This window comes from Pteropus medius, unplaced genomic scaffold, assembly GCF_902729225.1.
Source record: "Pteropus medius unplaced genomic scaffold, Ma_sr-lr_union100, whole genome shotgun sequence".
In the NCBI taxonomy this organism is placed as follows: domain Eukaryota; kingdom Metazoa; phylum Chordata; class Mammalia; order Chiroptera; family Pteropodidae; genus Pteropus; species Pteropus medius.
Genome location: NW_024353909.1, coordinates 963635 through 977155, shown reverse-complemented (window position 1 = coordinate 977155; position 13521 = coordinate 963635). Strand labels below are relative to the sequence as shown.

General features: G+C 36.1%; 1 protein-coding gene across 1 annotated transcript in view; it reads right to left on the bottom strand.

The window, feature by feature from the left end:
* Positions 1 to 13521, bottom strand: part of TANGO6 (transport and golgi organization 6 homolog) — a 128613-nt gene that overhangs the window by 86011 nt on the left and 29081 nt on the right. Inside the window, exons 8-12 of the mRNA XM_039851783.1 lie at positions 11588 to 11700; positions 9603 to 9779; positions 7947 to 8079; positions 5437 to 5628; positions 133 to 267 (exon numbers count right to left, since the gene is read on the bottom strand). Of these exons, the coding sequence (XP_039707717.1) occupies positions 133 to 267; positions 5437 to 5628; positions 7947 to 8079; positions 9603 to 9779; positions 11588 to 11700 (750 nt within the window). The remainder of the gene's footprint in view (positions 1 to 132; positions 268 to 5436; positions 5629 to 7946; positions 8080 to 9602; positions 9780 to 11587; positions 11701 to 13521) is intronic.

Below are 13521 nucleotides of genomic sequence, written 5' to 3'. Positions count from 1 at the left end.
TTATCCTGGTTCTCCTATATGCAAATGCAATATCCATTCTTATTTCTCACAAGGGTATAGAAGGGAAACAATAGTTTTCCTGTTCTCTTTCTTTTCCCTTCCATTCAAGTTTGACTTATGTCTGCAACTCACCTGAACAGCTCCTCCCAGCATGACAGCTACCAGCCCCATGGACATGCTCAGTGTCTGTGATTCCACAGTGCTCTCTGTCTGGTGGGCCAAGCTTGCACATGCTCGGTGCAGTGTTGCTGCTACAAAGTCCACCACCTATCACAGAAATGGGATTTAGAATCAGTGAGGAGTTAGGTGCCTTGTAAGTGCAGTAAGTACCATGTCAGTCTCACAGAATCAGTGAGGAGTAAGGGAAAAAATCTCAAAGTTCTCTCCACATCTTACGTCTAAGTCCTCATCTTCTTCACCGACATCATGATAGCAAGAACCTTCAAGAACTACTGCTATTGTATAGCAGGCATGGTGCTGTGTTTTACATGCACAATTTCACTTAGGTCTCATATTAACTCTCGGAGGTCAGTACTCTTATTTTCATTTCGAGATGAAGAATCCAAGACTTAAAGAGGTTATCTGCTCAAGGCCATACGATCAATAAATGAGAAAGCCCAATTATACTGTCTCAAATGTTTTAATATACTAATCTAATTTCCTTTATTTTTCATGAACTTTGATGGGAAATTAAAACAAATGATTTTTTACTTTCTTTCCATTAGAAGGTCCTAGATCTGCTTCTCCTAAGATTTCCTTCTCATGCATTTCTTTCCCTACCCCTGCCATTTTGACAATCTAATTCTAGTAAACAACGCATGGTGGAAGAGGCGCTCAATTTTATCTTGAAGCCAGTGCCTTCAAAGAATCTGTAAAAATGACCCAATCATTTTTTAAGTAGCAAATATTTTTAAAGGATTAAGATTATTCATAAATAAGATTTGACATAGCATTTGGCTAACAACTAAGTTTTGAATTAATTTGGTCAGCATCATTTTAGCTGCACACAGATTAATCACCTTAAGTAGAAACGCCTTAGAATAAAGACAGCATACACATACACATGTGCATACGCACACATACACACGTGTACAGACACACATGCATATTAGGATTAATAGCTCAAAAGGGAAAGATCATTTTGAAAATGAAATGGCTGAGAGAGGTCATAGTAAGCCTCTAAATACCAGGCAAACCTGCATGTTCAACTCTCTGGGCAAACCGCATGCTATGCTAGAATCTTTATTGCAAGCTTAAAGTAAAAAAATAAAAATAAAAGGCTTGTTAACACTTGTCTTTTGGAACAAGGCAGGAAATTAAAAAGGTTATTAAAAGTTCCACTTACTAAAATGAACAATCCTGGTTATGGCAATTTTTATCATTCTCTCTATCCTAGGACTGTATTGATACTAGAAGTTAAGGACACTTGTCCTTTCTAGAAAAACTACTGTATCAACCATCTTGGGCCACCTATTTTTGCCTTCAAGGAGTTTTCTAAAGCACTCTTTGTGAGGCTTCTATTTTGCCCAGTATTGTTAAATTACTGGAATAGAACTATCTAGCCTTCTGACTTTTTCTAAGTTCCTCTCCACAATATATATTTTTTAAATATTGCAAAACCAGTAGTATCATCCCCTTTTTGTTAAGAAGGAAGCTTTCTTTGTCTGTCTGTATGTTAAAAAAAACTCTGGGAGTTGTTAACTAATGTAATAGCCAGCTGTTATTGTCATCTCTGAAGTAAACTTTCCCCCAAACTTTCTTGTAACAACAAAACCACTATATCCATTTGTACAACAGCTCCTCCCCCTCCTATTCATTTCCTGTGATTCAGGTGGGGACTGCCAGCCACAAGGACAGGTATGTGACTAAAGCCTGTTCTAGAGTTTATGTATGCTGTGAAGAAGGGGGAGAAACTTTCACTTTTTAATTTTTTTTGTAAAAGTGCCTAATTTAAAAAGCCAAATATTCCTGAAAGTTTATAATGAAAAATAGCAGGACCTAATCTCATTTCTCCTCATCTGAATCTGGCTCTACAGAGGCTACTACTTTTAATTATTTAGCTGGTTAATTTAATAACAACTTAATAACAACGTTAAGCATTTACTACTTACCAGTTATCATTCTGGACACATTACAGGTACTAACTCACTTAATCTCACAATAACCCTATGGAGATGCATGAACCTGCTGTTAACAGGCAACCAAGAGGAAGGGGGCTGAGGCCTGACTTGAGTATGTGGACATCAACTTAATCCTCCAGCTTTTCAGTTCACTTCTACCACCCAAGTTCAGGGTCTCTTGGGTTCAACCTCTCTCAAAAATAAACCTCCAGTCTTTTGCTGGGGAGGGGAGAGGAGATGGTTGTATGAAGTTGCGGAGGGAATCGAGGGGTCTACAGAAGCTAATAGAGCCTTTCAACCTGTTTTAAGCTCTCAAGTCAGTCCCATCTTTGGAGCTTACGTGGGGCCTCTGCAGTGAGAAGTAGCTTGCTTCTATTTTTTTCTTTAAAAAAATTTTTTTAGCAGTTTTATTGAAATACAGTGCTTTGTCTTCTTTCCTGCTCTGTTGGCCCTGACGTTGCCAAAGGGAGCCCATAAACACGTGTTCAATACACCATGTTTAATCAGAAGCCCCTAATTTTAAAATTTTGCCCTTTTACTTTGTTTAAATGTTTTTACAGTGAGCATGTGTTACTACCATACCAATAATAATCCCTTACATCTTCTAATACTCGGTTCGTGACTGTTCAAAAATATCATTTGTTTGAATCAGGATCCACACATTGCATTTAGTTGATTCATCCCTTAAGTCCCTTTCAAGCTAAAACAGCCCTACTCCTTTTTCATACCATTTATTTGATGAAGAAACTGGGTCGTTTGTACTGTAGAATTTCCCAAATTCTGGATTTGGCCAATTGCTTCCTTCTGGCATTAATTTACTCCTCTGTCCTGGGTTTCCTTGATTAGATTCAGGTTCACATTTTGGAGACTTTTTGTTCTGTTTTCTTTTTTTTTAATTTTACTTATTTTATTATTATTAATAATAATATTATTATTTTGGCAAGAACCCTTCCCAGGTGATGCTGCATATTTCCTACTACATCAGGAGGCATATAATGTTTGCTTGTCAACTTATGGTAATGTTAAGATCAATCAGTCCATAATGAAGTATTTAGGTCATACAATGCTATCTCCATTAACCCTGAAATCCATCAAAAATGAGATGGCTAGAAAGATGAAAACATGGATTAATATGTAATAAAGCAAATATAACAAAATACTAGGAGCAGAATCTAGGTGATGGGTATATAGGTATTCACTATTAAATTCTTTCACATTTGAAAGTTTTCATAATAAAACGCTTGGTTGCGGGGAAGGGTCAGTTGGTTCAGGTGTATTTGGTTTAATTACAGTACCCTTAATGGTTTAAGCAGATACTGATGATTGTTACCTAGATCCATTATTTCATTAGAGGATTGCAAAATGCAATATTCTAGTTCTCTTTTTGAAATTTTTGGCTATGATTCTTGTATAAAGAAAGTTTTTACTTCATTGACTATTTGCTTACATTGAAATATATTTCCTAAGGAAAGGCAAGATAAATGCTTTATTCTTTGTCTTCATTTATGAATTTACAAAATGATTAGTTAATGCCCTAGCAACCTTCAACAATGTCCAAAAAGGAATTTCTTTGTGGGGAATCAAATTTTTGTAACTTTGATGTGTTTCGATCCATTGCAGGCATTATTCTTTTTAATGCTCAAAATATCCTATCTACGGCCAATGACAGCCCCTTCAAACGGGCTCCTGAGTGCTACTGACATGACTGCATTAATCTCAGACAGCTTCCTTGCATTCAGGTACCACAAGATGCCCTTAGGCTTACAGTGTACAATTCCTACTCTAGACCTCAAATAAACCTTTAATCCAATAAGCTTTGTGTTCTTTTAGTAGGAAACGATATTTAGAAACTATAATCTGGCACAAAAGATGCTTATTACTACTGGGTTGTCACTGCTTCTTGGCATTGACAGTGGACCGAGCTAGGAATTACCTATTTTTTAAAAAGAGAAAAATAAATCATGAGTTCATACTCATACTTCCAAATGAAATTAAATATTATCGGGTTTTTACTCATTTTTTTTTTATTTTATAACACTTTTCTCCTTATACTGAAAATCTTGGTTCCTAAAGATAGTAATGAAATTATAACTTATCTATGTGTGTGTGTATTTCAAAATAACATACCAAAATTATCACTAGCAGTAAGATTACTAAATGCAATTTTACATTTTTTTGTGGTTCTTTTTGTCCTAATATATTTTAACCTTAGCTGCAGGATAATTTAATGGAGCAAATCACTTTTTGTATCAGCCTAAAACCATTGTTCCTTAATTAGGAGTAAAGAGAGATAAGTGTAAAAGCTCAAGCCATATCAGTTTTTAGACCATTTCCCCTTCCAACTAGCATCCTGAGACAAAAACAGAAGGTCTGTATGAAAAAATCTTTAGGGAGCTGATATAAACACAGGAGAAACAAATCACCCTACTGAGTAACAAGGGTCGGTGAACTGAAATTATGACCATAATTCTCACTAAACAGTCGTGATAAGCCGGAGCTGACAGGCAGCTGCACATTTTCTCAGCAGGAGCTGTAAGGAAACGCTGCTTAGCAACACTGGAAGGCAGATGACAATGAGAAGCGTACAAAGAGCCGGAGAATCAGATTTCAGCGTGATCATCCTACCATCTTACAACTGACTATTCACCAACCACGCCAACAACTAATTCTGGTAATGGAGTAAAATATGGCAACTGCACTGCCTATACTTTATTACTTTTATTTCCTATTAAGAAAGAAAGTCTGAATCAATAAAATTCACATAGTCATCCTATTCTGAGAGCATTTTTAAAAAACAGCTTAAACCTTCACAGGCTGTTGTAGAGATAAGCTGTGGGTTAGAAGATCTGTGAAATTCAAGGTGATCTTATTGTTCACTAGTAAATTTTTTTTTAATTTGAATTTCTAATCATTCTCAACTTTTGATGCACATTAGAAGACATGTGTATCAGAATCAGAATCTCTAAAAGTGGGCCAGGTATCAATATTTTGAAAAAGATCCCAGATGATTTCCTTTGCACTAAAAGTTGAAGACCACTGTGATATAACATATAAATATTTAAAACATTTCTCAAAGTTTTATGTGCTTGAGAATCACCTCAAGAGCTTGTTAAACATGCTGATTCAATCCAGGACCCATGAAAAGTGTTGATTCTCTTGGTCTAGTGTGAGCCAAGTAATTTGCACATTTAACCAGCATTCTAGGTAACACGGATGAAGTTGTCACATGCTGAGTAACATTTTATGAACATTTTTTGGAAAGAATATAAAGAAACCAAAATAGACAACTGCCATTCGGAATGTGACAGCCACTGACCTGAGTGACATTTGTGAATATCTGCTCAGACATTTTCTCACACAGAACAGCCATCAACTGTAGGACCAGCAGCTTCTGCTCTTGGCCTTCCACCAGAAGAGCATGGTGCTGCTCTAATTCCAAGAGGCTTTTGCTGGAGAAGGGTTCCGTTTTTAACTCTGCTTCATTTTCCACGGCTACATGAGTCAACTCCTAGTGTGTAAGAAAAGAAAAAGTAAAGAAAAAACCTACAAAACTAAGGGCTTCAAAAACAGCTAGAATATTCTGTTTGAAATATGTATTTAAAGAACTAGCTTGTGTTTGCTGCATTATTTATAATAGCCAAAAACTGGAAACAAAAATGTCCAGCAATAAGAGAAGGAATAAACTGTGATGTATTTATTATATTGCAGCAGTTGAAATAAATGAACCAGATCTATATAGATATCAATAGAGAGCAATTCAAAAACACTGTGGAGTGAAAAATGTAAGTTCCAGATGAAGGAAACCAAATTTTTGCCCCTCTGAAGCTGCCTTTTTTGGATATTGATTTTAAGCTGTTTATTATGAAACAAAAGACTCAGAAAGAACTTTTGACCCTCTCCCCTTTCCTGCCCAAGAGATTCCGATAGAAAAACCTGCTTCAGGAAGGAAATCTTAGGATGTCTGCCTTAGCCTAATTTGAATTAAGTTTGGTAAATAAGAAGGCTTCAGGCAGGGGCCTGTTAGCTAGATAGCCTGTGTCTCTCTGTTTCTTAGTTGCCTAGCAAGAATCTGCCTGCCAAGTGTGGTCTGCTCTTCCTCAAATACCTATAAATTGCCCATTCTCACTTCTGAAACCTAAGACCCCCATCCCCTACCTTTTCTCCTTTATCCAAAATGTCATATATACCTAATATTACCTCACTATCATTGGAATTTTCATGCATATGTGAATTCCTCATTAGTATTATTAAAATTTGATTCTCTCCTGTTAATCTCTGTTAATTTATTAGCCCAGCTAGAAGAACTTAGAAGGTGGGAGGAAAGGTGATCATTTTTTTAGCCCCATACAGAATAATATATATTACTATGATACCATGTATATGAAAATTTAAAACTTCATAATGAAAAACATACATACAAACAAAGAACTAGTTTGACAGACTACTTACTCTATCAGTATTTTTATGATCTCTACCACTAGCTTTCTTTGAACTGAGGCCACATAAGATTTCCAAACTCTTTTTAGAGACTATTAGATGTTCTCAGCACCACAGCCCTTTTTCTCTAAGATATTTAGAACTAAACTTCTACTAATAGATAATTCATATTCATTATTTCTCTCTACGCTTTGCATGGCAAATTTCCTAGGAAAAGGAAAACCTTAAATTTCTTAATGATTAATGCTTTACCAAAGTAATTGACAGTTTAGAGGAGTGGTTCCCAACCATGCTTGAGCAAGTTTGCTCCCTAGGGGGCATTTAACAATGTCTGGGGACATTTTTGGTTATCGTAATTGGAAGGCAATATAGGCATCTAATGGGTAGCGGTAAGGGATGCTGCTAAGCATCCTGTGATGCACAGGAAGCCCCTCTCTCCCCGAAGCCCCTTCCACCTCTTTCTTCACCCACTGCCAACAAAAAATTATCTAGCCTCAAATGGCAATAGTACAACGTGGAGAAATTTGGCTTAAAGCAAAGAAAGCCCTTTGATTTTTTTTAATTATCCAAGTAAAAGCATATATTCTTGTAATGTTACTGACAATAAGTGGCTGAGCAGGGGGATGCTCAGAAAGCATTCCATGCTTCAAATTCTAGACATGGTAACCCTAATTCCTTCTTTGCATTCTCCCACACCTACACCAACCTTAAACTCCACAATCATTCTCTCAGCACTTTATTTAGTGAAAATAATGGAGACACAGAGCTGAAGGACAGGGAATCCAAGATCACCTGGCTTATGGTCTCAAATAGTGCAAATAAGGAGTTATGGTAATGGGGTACACAGTTACTTAATAAGGAGTTATGGTATGGGGTACAAGTTACTGTTGGAGATTAGGACAAAAGGAAGCACAATCACCAGCACTAAGAAACAAACCCAGAAAAGGTTTCCAGTGGCTACAAAGTGAAATCAGAGAGGCAGAACTACTAATTCTCCTTTCCAAATACCTGACAAAACAACAGTCAGAAAGGATAAGGGATTACTCTATAGCTGTAAAACCTGCTATTAACTTCAAAAGAGTTCTTACAGTCAACACAGAGCGAAGATTAACCCTTTCATAGATCAATAGTTCTGCTTGGTCATCTCTAAAATTCCAGCACAGATTACCTTGGAAAAGACATTCAATCACATTTGCACTACTGAAGGTAAGTTTCTTTTTTTAACCAAACTTACTGAAAAATAAATTACCTTTGTATCCTCTAATTATTTCTCCTAGGGACCTAATTTTAGAAATTATGATTAAAATTATGACTGCCTTGAAAATTCAAAGAGGCTTCTGAAACTACCCTGGAAGAAAGCCGGCCATAAACTATATATGCAGTTCTTACCTTCAAGCAGAAGATGAAGAAATCACCAGCCAAACCACATTCCTGGCAGTAGGACAGCAAGTCCCCAATATACTCCACCTGGCACTGCTCTGAGGATACTTTCTGGTACAAGGCTTCATCTTCATCTTCATCGCTGCAATGTGAAGTCAGATTTATTTTGGTAAGATTGATCATTTAGAGATATATTGTTTTAAACCACATTAATAATATTCTAAAGTAACATGTTATTTCCAAACAGCAAATCGTTAAAAAGATCTAAAAATTTTGTTTAATTTTCCTGTTACTCCATGTGAAAAAATATTCTCAGAAGCTAGGCTGTCACGTACTGGACAGTCATTTGCTAGGACAGGGAAAAGATTCGTGAAGGATAAATACTTTTTCAGTGTCAACTTTTTGAACACATGAAGTATTTTAAGTATCTAATGAAAGCTGTGGACACTATTTTCAAGAAAAAAATCATGTTTGCATATACAAAAATTTCTTGTGTATAATTTTAAGGGGATTATAGACCTTAAGAAGTCCATGTAGAGATCCCAGACCAAGGATCTGGTAGTGGATAGAGAGTCATTCAAGCACTGCCTATTCACTATTTTTCCTACCATGAAGGGAAACTATAGTTTCAATAACAACTGCTGATTTTGACATATGTACACTAAAAAGTATACTAAAGACTGGTTAAGATAGCAATAAGTTTTAACTACTGATAAGTTAAATAATATGAAATTCTCTACATAATCATTAAATCGGTCCCAAGTTAAACTGTTCCAAACTGTTTTTTAAATAAACATGACAAAATTTTTAAAACTCTTTCAATTCAGGGGCATAGTTTATAACCACAGAACCTACTAATGCTCAACTCTCAGTGAATTAGTAGCTTTAGTTTGTACTTATAATTCTATTTGCAATCAATGTGTTTTTCCTATTTTCCTCAAAATTGAAAGAGTCTTCTAAAACTTTAAAGTTAACGATGAATAAAAAAAAATAAAATTTAAATATTTTAACAAACAGCAGCATTTTGAATGCTATGTGAAATCTAAGTAGAGTAGCAGCCACCAGTCAAATACTATATGAAATCTGATCGGTAAGAACTTAACATTCTGAGGTAATAATATCTATACACATCTCCCAGAAAATGGAAATAATTTAAAATATACTTGTGAGATGTTGGAGAAATAAATCATCCATTCCAGTAACACTTATTAAGTAACTTCTAATCAATCCTTAGGAGAAACAAACCCCCACCATAAAATTACCATAAAATATAGCTATCAGGCAATTCCCCTTAGGAATAAGTCTGACTCTGAACATACATACACCATTTTGAGTCAGAAAGAGCACTGGTTTGTCCTGATGTTGAAGGTGAACATGTCTGTGACCTTTACTCTAATTCACTAGCAAACACCTTGTGAAGTAAGTGGGCTTGTTGTGATGCAGAGCTGTGAGGCTCTAGTAAATTTTACCCACTATTAGCTAGCATCTGAGAAAAACCTGGAAAATTACTTAAGGCTCACATTACATTTAGAGATCATAAACAGCAGCACCTCAGCTTCTTGAGTTTCTGGTTTCCTTTCTATCAGCACCCCTTAGTGGACAAGTAACAGAATGGCCTTTTGGGTACAATTAAATCTGGAGACAGTAAAAGATGGGTGAACTCACCAAATGGCCTCTTTGATGGTAATCATAATGCCACCTTGAGTGGCAGCTCTAAACTGACACAGAGAATGGAGAGAAGGCACAGATTTGTCCAACCCTGCAAATCCTTTCAGGCTGGCAATTGCCTTCTTTCTCTCCAGTTTCCCCAGAATCCATAATAAGATCTCTTGGCAAAGTGACCTGGCAGAAAAAAACAGTTATAAATGAGCTTGTCATCTTATTCTACACATCTAACAAGCTAACATAAAAAAGAAAGAAAGACTGTCAGGTTCCACTGCATTCTAAATGCTGGCACAATCACCTAGTACTACTGAAGCACAGGAATGGAAAGTATGCGTCTTGTAAATTTCAGAATAAAATATCCTAAAATTCAGTGAGTGACTGACTAATCTTTGGCTCTAGAAGCAACCCTGACATGACATATGAGTCCTGTGTGATTTTTTTTTTTTTTTTTTTTTTTTTGGTAATTCCAAGTGTACCCATTGCCTTTGGATTAGGCACTGTGAAATAAAGTTTACACTGATAAAACCCTCTACTATCAATGGGACCGGTAGCTGGTGACCAAGAAACAGCACACCAACAAATTCTTGCCAATTCCTCATCCCCTTTTGTTGATGCCAATTAACTAAGAGAGAAGTGGAATAAACATTTGCTTCTACCTTCTCAGTCTCTGATATGGACATGATAGTGCTGTGAGGACTTGGGTTTCAAAACTAAAACAAGAGTTATGATACAGAAGGTCCTTTGAAGCCAAATTCACATGTTTATAGACTCCATCTTTCACTGCACTTTCTGTTGTCACTTCACTTATGGCTTGGGACTATAATGATTTGTTAACTGAAAATTAGAGAGTCAAAGGCAGTATGTAAGCTTTGACTAATATGCAAGACTGAGTATAGCTGACCTCTGAAAAATGTGGGGGTTAAGGATGCCAACTCCCCACACAGTCAAAATCCATGTTTAACTTTTGACTCCCCCCAAAATGAAGTTGTCTCTCAGTATCCACAGGGGATCAGTTCCAGGACCCCCCAAAAGTACCAACATCTGAAGATACTTAAGCTCCTTCTATAAAATAGCATCGATTAAGGCATACAGTTGGCCCTCCTTATCTACAGACTACCAACCATGGGTTGAAAACAGTCCAGGTATTTATGGAAAAAAATCTGTGTATAAGGGGATGCACACAGTTCAAACACGTTGTTCAAGGGTCAACTGTACTTTCCATCACCACTTGATGATGATGACTATGATAGCTTACTATTTGCCAGGGACAGTGCTTAACAGTTTAATGCATAGTTAGTCTTCATAATAACCCAATGAAGAAAGGATTATTATTGTATATTAGTTACACATGAGGGATTCCCAAACACCAAAACTCAGAATTCTGTAGGACTTTAGAAAGGCTAGAAACTCTCCTAAGGAGGAAGAAAACATAAATAGCTATAAAAATTGAGCTGATAAAAAATGAGGCCTATTTAATTCCACCACAAGATTATTTTCTGGATGACTAAGAAAGCTCTTCCTTCTTTACAACACTGCAGCATTAACACCAAATTCAAGTCTAAATTACAGAGTGCCACATTCAGATCCAGATTTCCCACACTTGATTTCTAACTCCCCACAGGTAGTTACGATCCATCCTCTATTTCCTCCTTCCTAGACATGTAATTCTAGTATTTCTCACTGATCAAACAGTGGCAAGTTAATACATGTAAACAGAGATTTCATCTCTGATGTCTAGCACAGAGGCTGAAGAAAGCCATTCTAAAAACTATATCCAGTCTCCTGCAATTTGAAAAGCTCTCTTTCTTTTCTAGATGAGCAGAATAAGAGGATTCTCAAATGTTTTCCTGACTTTTAAAGAAAAAAAAAAACAATTATAAGGTGGCATAAGTCATATTCAAAATAAGAACAAGAACAATGTACAAAAAAAAAAAGACTTCACCATTTATAAATGAATAAGGAAATAAGGTTCTCTGATCATTTACCTTATGTGAGACACACTGTGCTTGGTAAAACAGTAGAGAGAAAAGAGTGCTCCCAGGACAGGAAGCAGAGAGTCCACCAAAACTGTTAAAGGTTCATTCCCGACCACATACACCTAGGGAAAAGGAAATGGTGAGAGGTACCATGACTGCAAGACCAGAGGAATGGAAATCAAACACCATACACTTATTAGAAGGGCTTATAGTCTTACCTGAAGAACATTCTAGTCCCAAGGCCAATGACACCATTTGAGACTGACAGACAGATTGAAACACAGGGAGGGAGACTGGACAGCAGCCCTTTTGTGTGCGCAGTCTGAAGAACTGCCAGGTGAAATGGGTAAATTAACCCATTTTCTGACCCCTTACCTTCCTACTTTTGACTATCTCTGAATCTCCTAATCTGGCTATTATTCATCTGAACAATTCTCTTACTGCTGAAGGCCCTGTTCTTAGGAACTAACAAACAATTAATGCCAAATAGAAAAAGTTAAAACTAAATTAAAAAAAAAAAAAATAAACATAGCTTGCTCTAGATTTGTCACTCTTAAGATGTAACTGCCACAATGGCAGGGCCTATTCTCTCCAAATCAATAAATGTTCAGAGAAGTTATGCTGCATACCTAGATCTGCACTGGCTTTATAGGGTTAAATGTGTGAGGATGGTAATTTTTTTTAAAGATGCTGATTTTTATTAACAACAATTATAGTATATATTTTAGTTGTACCTTTTAAAAAGGATTCAAAAAACTTTTTTTGAATACCCACTGGGATCAAAGTACTGTCCTAGGTGCTGTAGTGAATATATAAACATGAATAAGTTAGCTCTCAGATTGCTTGTGATCTAGTAGGAAGAATAAAACAAGTAAAACAGTTATAATAACAATAATTCAAGGTGAATAACTTAAAGTATCTTAAGAAGTGCAAAATGTTATTCAAAACTCCAGTCAAACTTAATAGGATATCAAAATGTAATTCTGTTATAATAATTAAAGCCCAATAGTGTGACAAAAAGAGAAAGAAGATGAACTGACAATGATTACACTCTTAGTATGTGTTCCAGGAACTACGCTAGGATCTTTATCTTCTACATACTCTGTTAGATTCTTTAAAGAGTTAGCTCATTAAAATTATAACAGTCTCACAAAGTCAGTATTAGCAGCCCTATTTTAAAAGATAAGAAAAGGGAAGTTTAAGAGGCTCTTATTTACCGAACGTATTGAGGTAGTAACCAGTGCTGTTTGTGGGAAACCAAAGGTCACAAGCTGGGAAAATCTCTGTGCTTTTCCAAAGAACCTTGTCCCTTTAAATCAACCCTAATTTTTCACACTCCTCAGGCCTCCCAACTCTGCGAAGCTCCATAACCAAGGAGCCAGCTTCTTGTACATGATCTAATCAACCTAAGCCCAGTTAAATGAAGTGCATTGTATGGCAGTGTTCAGAGTAATATGCAGGCCTAATTATATATCACCAATTACAGGAGGTAAAAAAGAGATTCCCCCAGATAACGTAAAGGCCTATTGTTTGGCTCTGGATTCTGTGTTCTCAGAGGTAATTCTTCTGGAGTCATCCTTCCTTACCAGTATCTTTGGTTAAAAAAAAGATAGAATTAAATCTCTCCATTATTTACTGGCTTGACTGGGCCAAAGCACCTCAAACTTTAACATGAACTCAATCAAGCACAGTTCTAAGGGGTATACATTTTTGTTCATAAATTTCTCCAATTTTTAAATTCTCTTCTTATACTTTTCTGGGGTTTTTTGTTGTTTTTTTGTTTTTGTTTTTTGTTTTTTGCAAGGAACAAGTACTAATTTTATATTTAGGAAAAACTGTACAGCTATTTATACATGTTATTTTTATATAAAGCTTTAGCAAATGTTTATTGAATGCCAACTGTGTGCCAGGCATACAGTAGTGAACAAATTATCTGCTTCAAA